The sequence below is a fragment of the Hyla sarda genome, chromosome 12 (genome assembly GCF_029499605.1).
Source record: "Hyla sarda isolate aHylSar1 chromosome 12, aHylSar1.hap1, whole genome shotgun sequence".
NCBI classification, from domain to species: Eukaryota; Metazoa; Chordata; class Amphibia; order Anura; family Hylidae; genus Hyla; species Hyla sarda.
The window spans coordinates 70,115,321-70,130,171 of NC_079200.1; the positions used below are offsets into that span (position 1 = coordinate 70,115,321).

Sequence of the window (14,851 nt, forward strand, 5' to 3'; positions counted from 1 at the left end):
CGGGCGGTCGGGTCCCAGAGACCCGATCAGCCCGGTATCGCCGCAGATCGCAAGGGCGATTTCCCTTGCGATTTGCGGCGATCGCCGACATGGGGGGCCTACATGGCCCCCCTCGGCGTTTGCCCTGGATGCCTGCTGAAGGATTTCAGCAGGCATCCAGTTCCGATCTCTGCCCGGCGCGCGGCAGAGACCGGAAATACAACAGGACGTTCTCTAACGTCCTTGGGCATTAAAGCCCAGGTAGTGAGGACGTTAGAGAACGTCCTATGTCCTTAACAGGTTAAACAGATTTGTAAATGACTTCGATTTAACAATCCTAATCCTTCCAGTACTTATCAGCTGCTGTATTCTCCAGAGGAAGTTCTTTCAAATTTCCTTTTCTGTCTGACCACAGTGCTCTCTGCTGACACCTCGGTCCATGTCGGGACCTGTCCTAAACAGGAGCAATTCCCCCACAGCAAACCTATACTGCTCTGGACAGTTACTGACATGGGGAGAGGTGTCAGTAGAGAGCACTGTGGTCAGACAAAAAAAAAAAAAAAAAAAAAAAAACTATCTTTGTGTGGAGCATACAGCAGTTAAGTACTTTTTAAACAGAAGTAATTTAAAAGTCCTTTTGGATAGGGAATAAGTTATAGATCGTGGGGGTCTGACCGCTGGGACCCTCCGATCTCCTGAATGGGACCCTGGCAGTCTGCTGGAAGGGGGTGTGCCGACCCCCTACAAGGAGTGGCAGCCGACATGCCCCCTTTCATGTATCCCGTAGAGATACATGGAGGGGGTGTGTTGGCTGTGGGATCAGAACGGCTGCTTCCTGCAGACCAGCGATCTATAACTTATCCCCTATCCTTTTGGAGAGGGGATAAGTAAGTACATTTTCACCGCACTACTCATTTAAAGTGTATCTTAACTTATAACTAAAAAAAAAAAAAAACATCATCAACAAATCAGTTACTCCTACTGAGAGATAGTAAACATAATATTTGTAGATAAGAACAAATGAAAAATGGCACTCGGCTAATTTGGCAATCTTCAATCTTCTTTCGATCGCTTGATGCTGTCAGCTTGAGTGCGTGCCCATCTGTCTGTGCTGAGCTCACTGCTGCATGTTTATTATGATAAAGCCGTATGAAGATTGCCACACGGGGTGAGTGCCGATTTTCATTTGTTCTTATCTACATGTATTATGGGCATTCATTTAGAAATAGAGCATTCCTAATTGTGAGGTGACGAGTGCGTTCTTAGTGTGTACAGAACCCTAGCCGTAGGTAGTGCCAGACTGTTCCTCTTCACTGCAAATTAACAACCATAGCATCCCGGGCCATGCTCAGGGGGTTTACACCATGAGAAAGACACGCAAACATGTGTTTGGGGTCTCAGCATGTCACCAGTCTCTGGCATAAGTAAAGTGATGGATCCATGGAATTGTTTACTCTAGTACGTATGCAATCCAGTTACAATGGCCTGAGGTACCATGGTTGCTATCTCCCAGTGGGAGTGACTAGTTCAGTACTTTCCTCTATCACATGAGGGAGTGTATGCAATGGTAGATGCACTTCTCTGACCTAATGGTACTTTCAGTAACTACAGTGCCTATGGTCATGTGAAGATATTAATCACATATTCTGTACTAGATATATGATTAGGTTTTATTTGAGTTAATGAAGAGATTTTTTTTTTTGGTATATACCATAATCTGATTTGGGGTCTCTCCATAGAATTACAGTGTTGCATTATGGTGTCCATAAACATATAGCACGACGCTTAATGACTGACTGAGGCATAGGAATTTATGTGTAAATACGTCATTGCATTTAGACACAACCATCATTTGAACAATATTCTGGTCGGTAGTTCCCCAAGACACCAAGTAAGAACTGGCTAAACAAAGCATCACTAATCGGTAATTTCCGTTGTAAAAGGCCTACTTTGGCCACAATAACATGTAAAATAGCAGTTCATCTCTTGTGAATCTGATTTCATAGGGGGAGATTTATCAAAACCCGTCCAGAGGAAAAGTTTCCCAGTTGCCCATAACAACCAATCAGATCGCTTCTTTAATTTTTAACAAGGCCTCTGCAAAATGAAAGAAGCGATCTGATTGGTTGCTATTGGCAACTGGGCAACTTTTCCATTGAACAGGTTTTAAAGGGGTACTCCGGCGCTAAGACATCTTATTCCCTATCCAAAGGATAGGGGATAAGATGCCTGATCGCAGGTGTCCCGCCACTGGGGACCCCTCGTGATCTTTCACGCAGCACCCCGTTACATCAGTCCCCGGAGTATGTTCGCTCCGGATCTGATGACTGCCGATTACGGGGCCGGAGTATTGTGACGTCACGCTCCGCCCCCTCAATGCAAGCCTATGGGAGGGGGCGTGACAGCCATCATCAGATCCAGAGCAAGCATGCTCCGGAGGCTGATGGTAACGGGGTGCTTCGTGAAACATCACGGGGGTCCCCAGCGATGGGACCCCCGCGATCAGGCATCTTATCCCCTATCCTTTTTGAATAGGGGATAAGATGTCTTGGCGCCAGAGTACTCCTTTAATAAATCTCCCCCATAGTCTATAATATTTTACCCTTACAAAGGGTTTTATAGAGGTAGAGTTTAGATGCCTTTTACAGAAGGTTTAGAGAATACATTAGATCAATCAGCTCGAGTATAGATCCACCATTGATTTTACCATTAAAATTGGCAGATTCCATATTTTAAGTAATTTTGTTTTGCATTGTTCACTTTCCGGTAAACAATGTTGTCTTTATTCTGGATGTCAGTTTGATTTACAATACCCTTTTCTTATATTTAAATGTTACAATTTTTTTTTATTAAAATGGAAAAAAAAAAAAAATCCTTCTGATCACTATATTCTAACCCATATAACATTTTATCTTTCATCTACAGACATGTGTAATGTCTCGTTCAAGAAATGAAAAAAACCTCCCCCCCGTCACCCTTCACTGCAATGATCAACACTGCCATAGTAACTTATAAACACCCCACAATTGTGTAGTGGGGTGCCGATCAAGACCTGTCAGATCACTTTCTACATGCCACAATCGCTATTGATCATGGCATAGAGGGTTAAACTGCCAGCATCAGATCAAAGTCTGATCCCGCAGGTTTTGGCTGTAAGATTGCTCTATATTCAATGACTGCTAAGTGCCATAAAAAGGATAATGGTGGTCATTAAATGGTAACAGAAGAACACCAAATTATAACATTAGATATAATGCTCTAGGACAGTGATAGTGAATCTTTTTGAGCCTGAGTGCCAAAACCGTAATGCACCCCAACTTTTTTTTCCCCTCAAAGTGTCAGCACAGCAATTAAATCAGAATACTGAGGTTTAAGTTTAGAAAAAACTCATACAGTTGCCATAACTTTTGTTTTAGAAGAACACATAGTTTATAGTTCCCCCACATTAGGCTGGCAGTATAGTTCCCCCACGGACATAAAGCCTTCAGCCATATTATACAGTGTATGGCTGGAGGCTGTATGCCTGTGTACTGCCCCACTTCAGTGCTCCGTCCACCGCTCCTCTGGTCAGGGGTCACAATTTACTACTATGGCCTACAGACCATAGCAGTAGGTCCCGGGAGCGGTGGTCGAAGCACTGAAGATGACGTACATACAGGTAACTTACCATGCACGCATGCTTCTCCTCGCTTCTCCGCTCTGCTGTTGCTATGGGCGCACACCAGGATGTCAGTGCGCTACCTCCCGCTACCCCCTGCATTTTTAAAGTTAACGTGGGCCCGCAGAAAGGTAACTGGGACATCCTTGTGTCCCGAAAAGATCTTTTGGGACACAGGGATGTCCCGAATGGGCTGATGGCGAACTATGGCCGTGTGCCCACAGAGGGGGCTTGGCGTGCCCCAGGTTCGCCATCACTGCTCTAAGAAATGTATTTCTAGGAATGAATAAGTGAGTTGAATAGGCAGTTCAGAATTTGTTTTTAAAATTACTAATATGGTGTTATTACAAACACTCTTGTCTTCAGCATGCTTTTCCTTTAATTTACTCAATATCGCCACAAACACATTACTTACTAGCACCATACACCCATATATATATCTTTATTTGAACATTTAAAGGGGTACTTCGGCCTTAAGACATCTTATTCCCTATCCAAAGGATAGGGAATAAGATGTCTGATCGCGGTGGTCCCGCTGATATCTCTCATGCAGCACCCACCTGTCTCAGCTGCACAAAGTGATGATCGCTCCATGTCTGAAGCCTCACTACCGCAGGGCCGGAGTATCGTGATGTCACGCCCCGCCTCCTCAATACAAGACTTTGGGTACCCCTTTTAAGTGAAGAATGTGGTGTGTTTACCGAATACTGCCTTGTGCTGAGCAATGCCAAAGACAGAGGAGCAGACAGAGAATGAATACAGCAGCTTTTCCAGACTTCTTGTGTAATGCAACGTTTAGTAGCAGTACTGGCAGGAGGTAGTGCCATGGACAGGGAGAATGAGAGGGCTGTGATGAAGAGCTGAAGAAAAACTAAACTATGCATTCTGAGAATTGTGATACTGAACAACTGGTTAACCTGGAAGCATAGTTCTTATCTGATATAGGAAGAAACCCGCACAAACCCGCACACACACAACAAATGGACTTTTGCTTGTTTCAGAACTGAAGCAGACATGTAAGAATGCTATATGCTTCTGCTGCATTATTATTATTATTTTTACCCCTTCTGTATTCCTCTAATTGTGTTGCCTATTGTTTTAAATGTTTTTGTGTTGCTCACATCATTAGAGGAATGTGTTTTAACCAGGTGAAGTCAGGTAATGAATCAGGATTGCGGATGTGTTTTCACACGTGAAACCGCTGTAACCTTACTGCATACCTGTATCGGCACCTGCAGAGTGTTTGTATGTGTGTAATATACACTGCTCAAAAAATAAAGGGAACACCTAAACAACACAATGTAACTCCAAGTCAATCACACTTCTGTGAAATCACACTGTCCACTCAGGAAGCAACACTGATTGACAATCAATTTCACATGCTGTGTTGCAAATGAAACAGACAACAGGTGAAAATTATAGGAAATTAGCAAGACACCCCCAATAAAGGAGTGGTTCTGCAGGTGGTGACCACAGACCACTTCTCAGTTTATATGCTTCCTGGCTGATGTTTTGGTCACTTTTGAAAGCTGGAGGTGCTTTCACTCTAGTGGTAGCATGAGACGGAGTCTACAACCCACAGAAGTGGCTCAGGTAGTGCAGCTCATCCAGGATGGCACATCAATGCGAGCTGTGGCAAGAAGGTTTGCTGTGTCTGTAGTGTCCAGAGCATGGAGGTGCTACCAGGAGACGGGCCAATATATTAGGAGACTTGGAGGAGGGTGTAGGAGGGCAACAACCCAGCAGCGGGACCGCTACCTCCGCCTTTGTGCATGGAGGAGCAATGCCAGAGCTCTGCAAAATGACCTCCAGCAGGCCAAAAATGTGCATGTGTCTACTCAAACGGTCAGAAACAGACTCCATGAGGGTGGTATGAGGGCCCGACATCCACAGGTGGGGGTTGTGCTTACAGCCCAACACTGTGCAGGACATTTGGCATTTGCTGAGAACACCAAGATTGGCAAATTTGCCACTGGTGCCCTGTGCTCTTCACAGATGAAAGCAGGTTCACACTGAGCACATGTGACAGACATGACAGAGTCTGGAGATGCCGTGGAGAACGTTCTGCTGCATGCAACATCCTCCAGCATAACCGGTTTGGCGGTGGGTAAGTAATGGTTATGGTGTGGAGTGGCCTTTTCTTTGGGGGGCAACACAGCCCTCCATGTGCTTGCCAGAGGTAGCCTGACTGCCATTAGGTACCGAGATGAGATCCTCAGACCCCTTGTGAGACCATATGCTGGTGCCATTGGCCCTGGGTTCCTCCTAATGCAAGACAATGCTACAGTGTGACTCCATATCCAGACCTCCATGGGTTAATAAATTTTAATTCCATTGATAATTTTTGTGTGATTTTGTTGTCAGAACATTCAACTATGTAAAGAGGAAAGTATTTCATACGATTAGTTCATTCATTCAGATCTAGGATGTGTTATCTTAGTGTTCCCTTCATTTTTTTGAGCAGTGTATATATGATCTGCACATTATGTAATAAAAGGCAAATGATGTTCCAAGTTCTGGCGGGTGCTGCTAATTTCTTTGAGACTGTATACATTAAAGGGGTATTCCAGGATATATTTTTTTTATTTGACTATTCTACAGGGGCTGTAAAGTTAGTGTAGTTCATAATATAGTGTCTGTACCTGTGTGTGACAGTTTTCTCACAATTCTTATGTGATTTTCACTCCAATATTTATTTTTATCAGCATACAAAATGACTGTTGTCTCAGAATTTTCCCAGGTTGCAATGCGGCCGAGACCTGACTCACTAGTCAGCTGATGACAGGGAGCCTGTCTGCTTCAATGGGTGGAGCAATCGCTTGGTGGGAGAGGGATCAATCTGCAACTAATGCAACAGCTGTAGGCACCCTGATTGAAAACCACAGGTCTTTTGAATGGATGCAGCTCATTTATGTTTCAATGGGTGGGGTGGCTGATGTGTGGCAGGGAGGAAAATGGAATTATGGGATTTGTAGGCAAAAGAAGAAAACTCCAACAGGAAATACCAGTTTACAAAAAGCTAGCCACAGTGTTATGGTAATCTCACAACAAAGCCATTTAGCCCCAAGACAAGAGCAGATCCTTCCTAAACATGTCCATTACTGTCTGCCAGGTACGTACTAAAATCCCCTATGGTGGATAACCCCTTGAAATGGGCACTATCTATGTTTTTAACAATTACTACTCTTTGTAATATGCTTGTTTAAAGTAACAACAATGATACCCATGATTTCACGTTATTCTATTATTGTACTACTTTCATAAAGCTTAAACTCTTTTAACAAAATTATTATGTTTAAAATTACCCCATTCTGACTGCTTATTATTTTTCTCTATACAGGGCTGTATTTTTTTTTTGTAATTTTTTGCACCGGGATCTGTAGTTTTTATCGGTACCACTTTTGCTTATATGTGACTTTTTGATTACTTTTTCTTCTTTTTTTTTTTTTTTTTCTGGGATGTGATGTGACCAAATATGAGCAATTTAAAGGAGGGGTTTATCCGTTTTTTGAATATATATATAATTTTTTTTTTTTACACAGGAGACTATTTATTGCAATCTTTAGATTGCGAATACTGCATAGCACTGATCAGTGTAATCGGCTATCTACTTCCCTGGTCTTCTAAAAGGCAAACCAGAGAAGAGCATTTGCGCAGATGGCAAGTAGTTAAGATAAGCTCCGGCGGCCATCTTAATTTATCAGATAACCGCAATTGCACCACGGGTGGTCTAATCAATTACCCCTGAGCCCCGCAGATACTTAAGATTGTGTTAATGGCATTAATCGCGGCATCTGATGGGTTAATGGCGGAAATCAGCAGAATCGCTGATGTCCGCCATTATCAGTGAGTTCCAGGATGCTGATTGCTGCTCCTGCTTCATGTTGTGCGCAAAGTTACTCTCTGAAGCTCCATACATTTACGGCACATGTCCTTATGGGGTTAATAAACGCTAACATTGTGTGGGTACTGCCATCCTGTGTGATTGTTAAACCAATTTTATTTTTCTTTCCACTTCCTTTTCTTTTACTTTTTACTTCAGAATTTCACCCCTTTTCAAGGATACTGAAGTATTTATGTGGGACAATAATTTATCATCCTCATCTCATCAGTTTGAGAGACTGACCGAGTGTCTGAACATTCCCCCAGTATATGAGGGCTGGGTGCCCCTTAGAGGCCCTGCCATCCCATCCTTCATCTGATAAAGAATTGATCAACTGTTATTTTCTGGGGAAAATCAGTATGCACTTAATGGAAACATTGCCACCTATGTACCTTTTAACCCATTTTGGCCTTAAAGGGGTACTCCGCTGGAAAACATTTTTTTTTTTAAATCAAGTGGTGCCAGAAAGTTAAACAGATTTGTAAATTACTTCTATTAAAAAAAATCTTCATCCTTCCAGTACTTATCAGCTGCTGTTATGATCCACAGGAAGTTCTACTCTTTTTAATTTTCCTTTCTGTCTGACCACAGTGCTCTCTGCTGACACCTCTGTCCATTTTAGAGCAGGATAGGAGAGGTTTTCCATGGGGATTTGTTCCTACTCTGGACAGTTCCTAACATGGACAGAGGTGTCAGCAGAGAGCACTGTGGTCAGACAGAAAGGCAATTCAAAAAGAAATGAACTTCCTCTGTAGCATACAGCAGCTGATAAGCATTGGAAGGATGAAGATTTTTTTAATAGAAGTAATTTACAAATCTGTTTAACTTTCTGGCACCAGTTGATAAAAAAAAATAAAAAATGTTTTACAGTAAAAATTACATGTTTTATTCTGTGGGTCAATACAAATAAAATGATACCCATGTTTACATGCTTTTCTATTATTCTTCTACTTTAAAGTTTTTTATTTTTTTTTAACAAAATTACTGTTTTAATTCGCCCTATTCTGACCTCTCTAACTCCCAGATTTCCGTACAGGGCTGTATGAGGGCTCATTATTTGCACTGTGATCTGTAGCTTTTATTGGTAACACTTTTATAATTTTTTTTTTTTTACATTTAACCCCTTAAAGGGGTACTCCGTTCCTAGACATCTTATGTCAAGATGTCTGATCGCGGGGGTCCTTCTGTTGGGATCCCCGTGATCTTTGTGCAGCACCCGGTGTTCATTTAGAACTCTGGGTGCAATCGGAGGGGGGTGGTGACGTCACGGCCACGCCCATCGTGAAGCCGCTAAAAATTTTAAAATGGCATGGTTTTTTTTTCAATTTTGTCCCACAAATATTTTTGGTTTCGCCATAGATTTTGTGGTGAAATAATTCATGTCATTACAAAGTAGAATTGGTAGCGCATAAAACATGCCCTCATAGAGGTCTGTAGGTGGAAACGGAAAGCCTTATGATTTTTAGAAGGTGAGGAGGAAAAAACTAAAGTGAAAGGTGTTCCGCTTCCCCAGCATTTGGAACATTTTGTTACAAACGCTTGGAGCTGGCAGTAGGGGTTGCGACGTCACGGCCATGCCCATCGCTATGCCGTACCACACCCCCTAAATGCAAGTCTATGGGAGGGGGTATGATGGCCTTCACGCCCCCTCCCATAGACTTGCATTGAGGGGGCGTGGCGTGATGTCACGATGGGCGTTGCCATGAACTCTAACTCTAACACGGCCACGCCCATCGTGACATCGTGCCAAGCCCCCTCAATGCAAGTCTATGGGAGGGGGCGTGATGGCCCCTCCCATAGACTTGCATTGAGGGGGCTTGGCATGACGTCACAATGGGCGTGGCCGTGACGTAGCAAGCCCTGCCGCCTGCTCCAAGTGTTCGGAACAAAATGTTTTTCCGTTTTTGCACTTATGTTGTTTCCTCCTCACCTTCTAAAAATCATAAAGCTTTCAGTTTTCCACCTACAGACCTATATGAGGGCTTCTTTTATGCACTACCAATTTTTCTTTGTAATTACATCAGTCATTTCCCCACAAATTCTATGTGAAACAAAAAAAAAAATTATTTGTGGGACAAAATTGAAAAAAAAAAAAAAAAAACATGCCCTTTTGTAATTTTTAGCGGCTTCCGCTTCTACGCAGTGCACTTTTCAGTAAAATTGACACCTTTTATATTTCTTCTGTAGGTCCATACGATTACAAGGATACCCAATTTATGTAGGTTTTATTTTACTATACTACTTTAAAAAGTACATGCACCAAAATTAGTATGTTTAAAATTGTCATCTTCTGACCCCTATAACTTTTTTAATTATCCGCATACGGCCTATATGAGGTCTCATTTTTTTGTGCCGTGGTCTATAGTTTTTATCGGTACCATTTGTTTTGATGAGATTTTTTGATTTTTTTTAGGGTTTACAAAATGACCAAAAATAAGAATTATTTACGTATACGCCATTAACGTTATATTTTTATAGCTTGGACATTTACGCATGCAGCGATACCACATATGTTTATTTCTGTTTACATTTTTTTTAAATGGGAAAAGGGGGGGGGGAATTCAAACTTTTATTAGGGAAGGGATTAAATCACATTTATTAACTTAGCAATGATCAGTGTAATCTGTGCCCGATTTCTCCAGCCTGCTGATCCCATCCCGGCCGTTTTGAGTGGCACAGCTCGCCCAAGCAGTGTTAAGGGATAGAAATGCCACTGAAACCAGCCTGGGCAGCATAAAACTGCTGGCAGGTTCCCTTTAAAACAAACCACCAACCTGAGGCACTCCCTTTATCACCACCGTAAGCCCTATGCTCATTCTAGAGAACCCCTTAAAGGAGTACTCCGGCGCGCACTTTTTTCCTTTTATCCCGTCTGGGCTGCAAAATAAAAGAAAACACACTTTCTCTTACCTGCCAACGAGCCCCCGGAGCTCCGGTACAGGTGTTCGGTCCCCGGGCTGTATTCTTCTTACTTCCTGTTAGCCCGGCACGTCACACGGAGCTTCAGTCTATCACCGGCCGAGGCGGGACATCGCTGCGGCCGGTGATAGGCTGAAGCTCCGTGTGACGTGCTGGGCTATCACCGGCCGCAGCGATGTCCAGCCTCGGCCGGTGATAGGCTGAAGCTCCGTGTGACGTGCCGGGCTAACAGGAAGTAAGAAGAATACAGCCCGGGGACCGAACACCTGTACCGGAGCTCCAGGGGCTGGTCGGCAGGTAAGAGAAAGTGTGTTTTCTTTTATTTTGCCGCCCGGATGGGATAAAAGGAAAAAAGTGCGCGCCGGAGTACTCCTTTAAATTTACCAATTATACTGCTTTTACAGTGTATGGTCACAAATACAGAGCTGGTTAAATATCCAGGAGACAAGACATTTTAAACTGCATTTTATTGAAACTTGTAACACGGAAGATTTAAAAAATAAAATAAAAAATATAATAAATAAAATGGGTATCTGACATATTACAGTAAAAACCCTGACAACAGCACTAACAACAAAGAAAAAACTAAATAGAAAATATAAAAACCCCTAATAAATAAAATGTAAAAATGAAATAAAGACAGTCAGGCATGAATAATCTATGACAGAGAATGTGTTTATTATGTTGACATTGGAAGGGATCATAGTTTAGATCTTTGATTATTACTGCAGAATAATGAGAAATATCCTAGAAATATTGGTGGGGAAATCAATCACTTATAGAAAATCTTCCAAGGTTGGACGGATGGTTATTATGTGTACGGTGAATTGGTATCACCAACAGGTGACTGTTTTGTGTGAACAGGACTACAATAGTTGGGACAAAATGCTCCAAATCTCATAATTATATGGCTGCAGCCACCACTAGGGGAAGATTACAGTATACTGCTTTTACATTGGATGCTAGAACACATTATGCAGTAAAGTTCCTCTAGTCGTGACTACAGATAGTATTTAAATATGTACGGTAACTAGGGGATTTTAAGCTGTTTGTCAGAAAATTGGAGCTCAGACTGCTATAGAAGACACAGAAAACATTATTCAATACAGAATTTTATGCATATCACAATAATAATGTTATATGATTTATGATCTCATTGGTCACCAATAGAGATGAGCGAACTTACAGTAAATTCGATTCGTCACGAACTTCTCGGCTCGGCAGTTGATGACTTATCCTGCATAAATTAGTTCAGCCTTCAGGTGCTCCGGTGGGATGGAAAAGGTGGATACAGTCCTAGGAGACTCTTTCCTAGGACTGTATCCACCTTTTCCAGCCCACCAGAGCACCTGAAGGCTGAACTAATTTACGCAGGATAAGTCATCAACTGCCGAGCCGAGAAGTTTGTGACGAATCGAATTTACTGTAAGTTCGCTCATCTCTAGTCACCAATACTGAGGTCTTTACTTCTACTAAAAATTCAGGTGTGTCTCTAGTTAATCCGAATATCTATCCCCTCCCAAGTCACAGCAATATTCCAGCAAGCTGAGATACGAAGAACGCCTCGGAGTCATCCTTCTGTTATCTGTGATACATAGGGACCAATGATTTCGCTCCGGTGACGGAACAGTGTGCAAACAGCTCCTGTACCCCAATAAGTGACACAAAAGGAGGATATTAGGGTTACTTGCAGTCACCCTGTAACTTTTAGATTATCAGTGGAATTACGCATTAAGGGCACATTAACGTGATCGTAACTGGCAGCGAATTCGCTACGCTACCATTCACTTCAATGGGCCTGCTTAAAGTCCGCAATAGTGGTAGATTTGCAAATTGCTGGCGGACATGTTGAAGTGAACGGTAGTAAAACTCACAGCAAATCCGCTGCAAGTTAGGATCGTTTAAATGCACCCTCAAGGGGTATTCTGATTGAGTAAAAAAAAGCACATTACATATAAAAAAATAATATAGATTCACCTCGCCCAGTCCTGTTTACTTACCCTGATGAGGCGCTCTCCTGCTGAGGCTCCAAGAACACTTCAGCCAATCACTGAGGCTGCTTTGTGTTCAGAACTGCATCAGCAGAACAGGGAGAGCATGTCAGCAAAGGAAGTAAACAGAGGGATTGGGTGCTGACCGGGCGAGGAGGGTATACTTTACTTTGTTATTTTACAGCCCAAAAAGAGCTTTATAAGCATATTCTATAAACAGTGGAGTGGACCCCAAATCGCTGCACAACTACACCCAGCATGACAGCTGCAGGTTCGGGGGTCACTGTTCTACATGTCATTTTAATCTAGGTTTTAATTTTTGGTACTCATATGCCAGGCTATATGTCAGCATGGTAAATCTATATGCTTACTTATAGCCCCCACCATAGGTTCTGCTGCTATTAAGTAAAATCTCTGTAAGGTTAAAAAAAATTAAAATAGAAACATAAAATAAACCCTAATAATCCTGCTGCACTGATACATCTCAGGTCAGCTGTTACTATTACTCTTTTTTCTGATGTTTTTAGGTCAACGTATTTGATATCTGAAATGGTTGCTAAATTTAACAACTTCAGATTTACACGTAGTTCTATGATGTGGAACCTCAAAACAGTTCCTAGAGATGATGGCCACTCCCTCTGGTGTAGGCTCCACCTCCTCTTATCTCAGAATAGAAGGTCCCCAATTCAAGTTACCTGTCCAATGCCAGGGAAGGATGGCAAGACCCTTGGGATTGTTCTCCCCTCCCCTACTTGCTAATACTGCATTAACTATGGAGAAGGGGGCTTTTGCTCCTTAAGGAAGGTTAAAAAGGCCAAACTGCGCTGAACATCCCCATCCTCCTCCATGGTGGTTTCCATTTATGGAACATAAAACCTTAGCATAAAATAATAATCTGCCATAAGGTTTGCACAACTTTGCATACACCAAGGTGGACGCTTCCCCTATGTGACATCCCTGATCACCACGTCTTTCTCTCATCTTAGAGTGCTGTCCACTCAGGATAAACCCTGCCCTTAATATGAGGGGGAGGCATTTCATCACCGGGGACCCTTGTGTGTTCTACACAAGACTATGTATTACATGGCTGCCTAGTTGTCTTGTGTGGCGCTCTCTTTCGGAAGGTCTGTGTCTTGATTTGGGCAAATAACCGACCAAACTCGGACTTTAAAAAATATTTATTCAGAGCATGCAAGTAAAACGACGCGTTTTGAAGGGCAGGACCTCCTCTTCCTCAGGTTTTCTCAGAGATAAACCTGACGAAGAGGGGGTCCTGCCCTTCGAAACGCGTCGTTTTACTTGCATGCTTTGAATACATATTTCTTGATTTTTAAAGTCCGTATTTGGTCGGTTATTTGCCCAAATCAAGACACAGACCTTCCAGAAGAGAGCGCCACAGAAGACACCATTTTTGGGAGAATTTTTCTCCCCTATCTGCTATTTCTCAAGACCGTCCTCTGCCAGCTGAGAACGGGACCAGTGCCGGCTGCACTCCTCCTTTGCACCACAGACAGTGGTATCAAGTCTTCAATGGTGTTGTGCTCAAAGTACAACACTAGTAGGTCAGCAAACCTTTAACTACATTGTACATACTATCTCCTAAAAGGATAATTGCGCTTAGATGTGCATCAGTCTATTTCTGTTTTATCTTTTTCATAACCGATGGCTGCCTAGTTGGTGTAGCTGCTCCAAGTTAGGTGGACAATCCCTTTAAGCTTAAACAGGCTGCTTTCACTAAAGATCCTCCCTCTCTTCTTAAGCACAAGCTCTTGAAGATGTCCAATAGGTGGGTGGTCCCACTGCTAGGTAACTGAATGACTACTGAAAACAATGGCTGCTCCAACAATAAAAAGAGGTACAGGGATGGGCCCAAGTGGAACATTCCCATGTCACCTCCATTTTCACAGGAGATATGGTAGAAGATCCCCTTACTACTATTTGTGTACTCCCAGGGTTTGCAGTGCACTGTGGATCAACCATGCAAGCCTTCAGGACAAGGAAACACATTAAAAACAGGGACAAAAAAAAAACAATTGAAATACAGATAATGGATAACAAAGGGTTAACAAAGATTCTGTGCCTGGCTTCAGGGAGTCCCGGGTTTTTTTTATTAGATTTTTTGCATTGTTGTTGGGACACCCTGTACAATGAACTGGATTACAACATTCTTTGTCAAGGGTCAACATTGAAGACTCTTCCCTTCCTTCCACTCTTCTCTGGCTCCAGTGGGTGGAGGTCTATCTGTGGATAATGTAGGACGCAAGCAGGGCGACTCCAGCCAGTGTCACTCCAGTGAGCAGCCACTTCCCGAAGCGTTCCTGGCTCTTTCTGGATTTAGCTGCTGCATCGCTTCCATACAGGCTGACAAAAGCTTCCTGTAGGGAAGGAAGAGGAGGTTAATAAGACAATAATCTACAGTGC

The 14,851-nt window shown here is 42.8% G+C and overlaps 1 protein-coding gene across 5 annotated transcripts in view; it reads right to left on the bottom strand.

Moving 5' to 3' along the window:
• Window positions 1–13,733: 13,733 nt before the first annotated feature.
• The window catches only part of BCL2L1 (BCL2 like 1), a 42,583-nt gene continuing 41,465 nt past the window's right edge, over window positions 13,734–14,851 (bottom strand). For 4 of the 5 annotated variants that reach the window (XM_056548014.1, XM_056548013.1, XM_056548015.1 and 1 more), the window contains exon 3: window positions 13,734–14,805. In XM_056548014.1, coding sequence (XP_056403989.1) covers window positions 14,668–14,805 — 138 coding nt within the window. In that variant the 3' untranslated portion in view covers window positions 13,734–14,667. The remainder of the gene's footprint in view (window positions 14,806–14,851) is intronic. The other variant, XM_056548017.1, reaches the window with a different exon arrangement.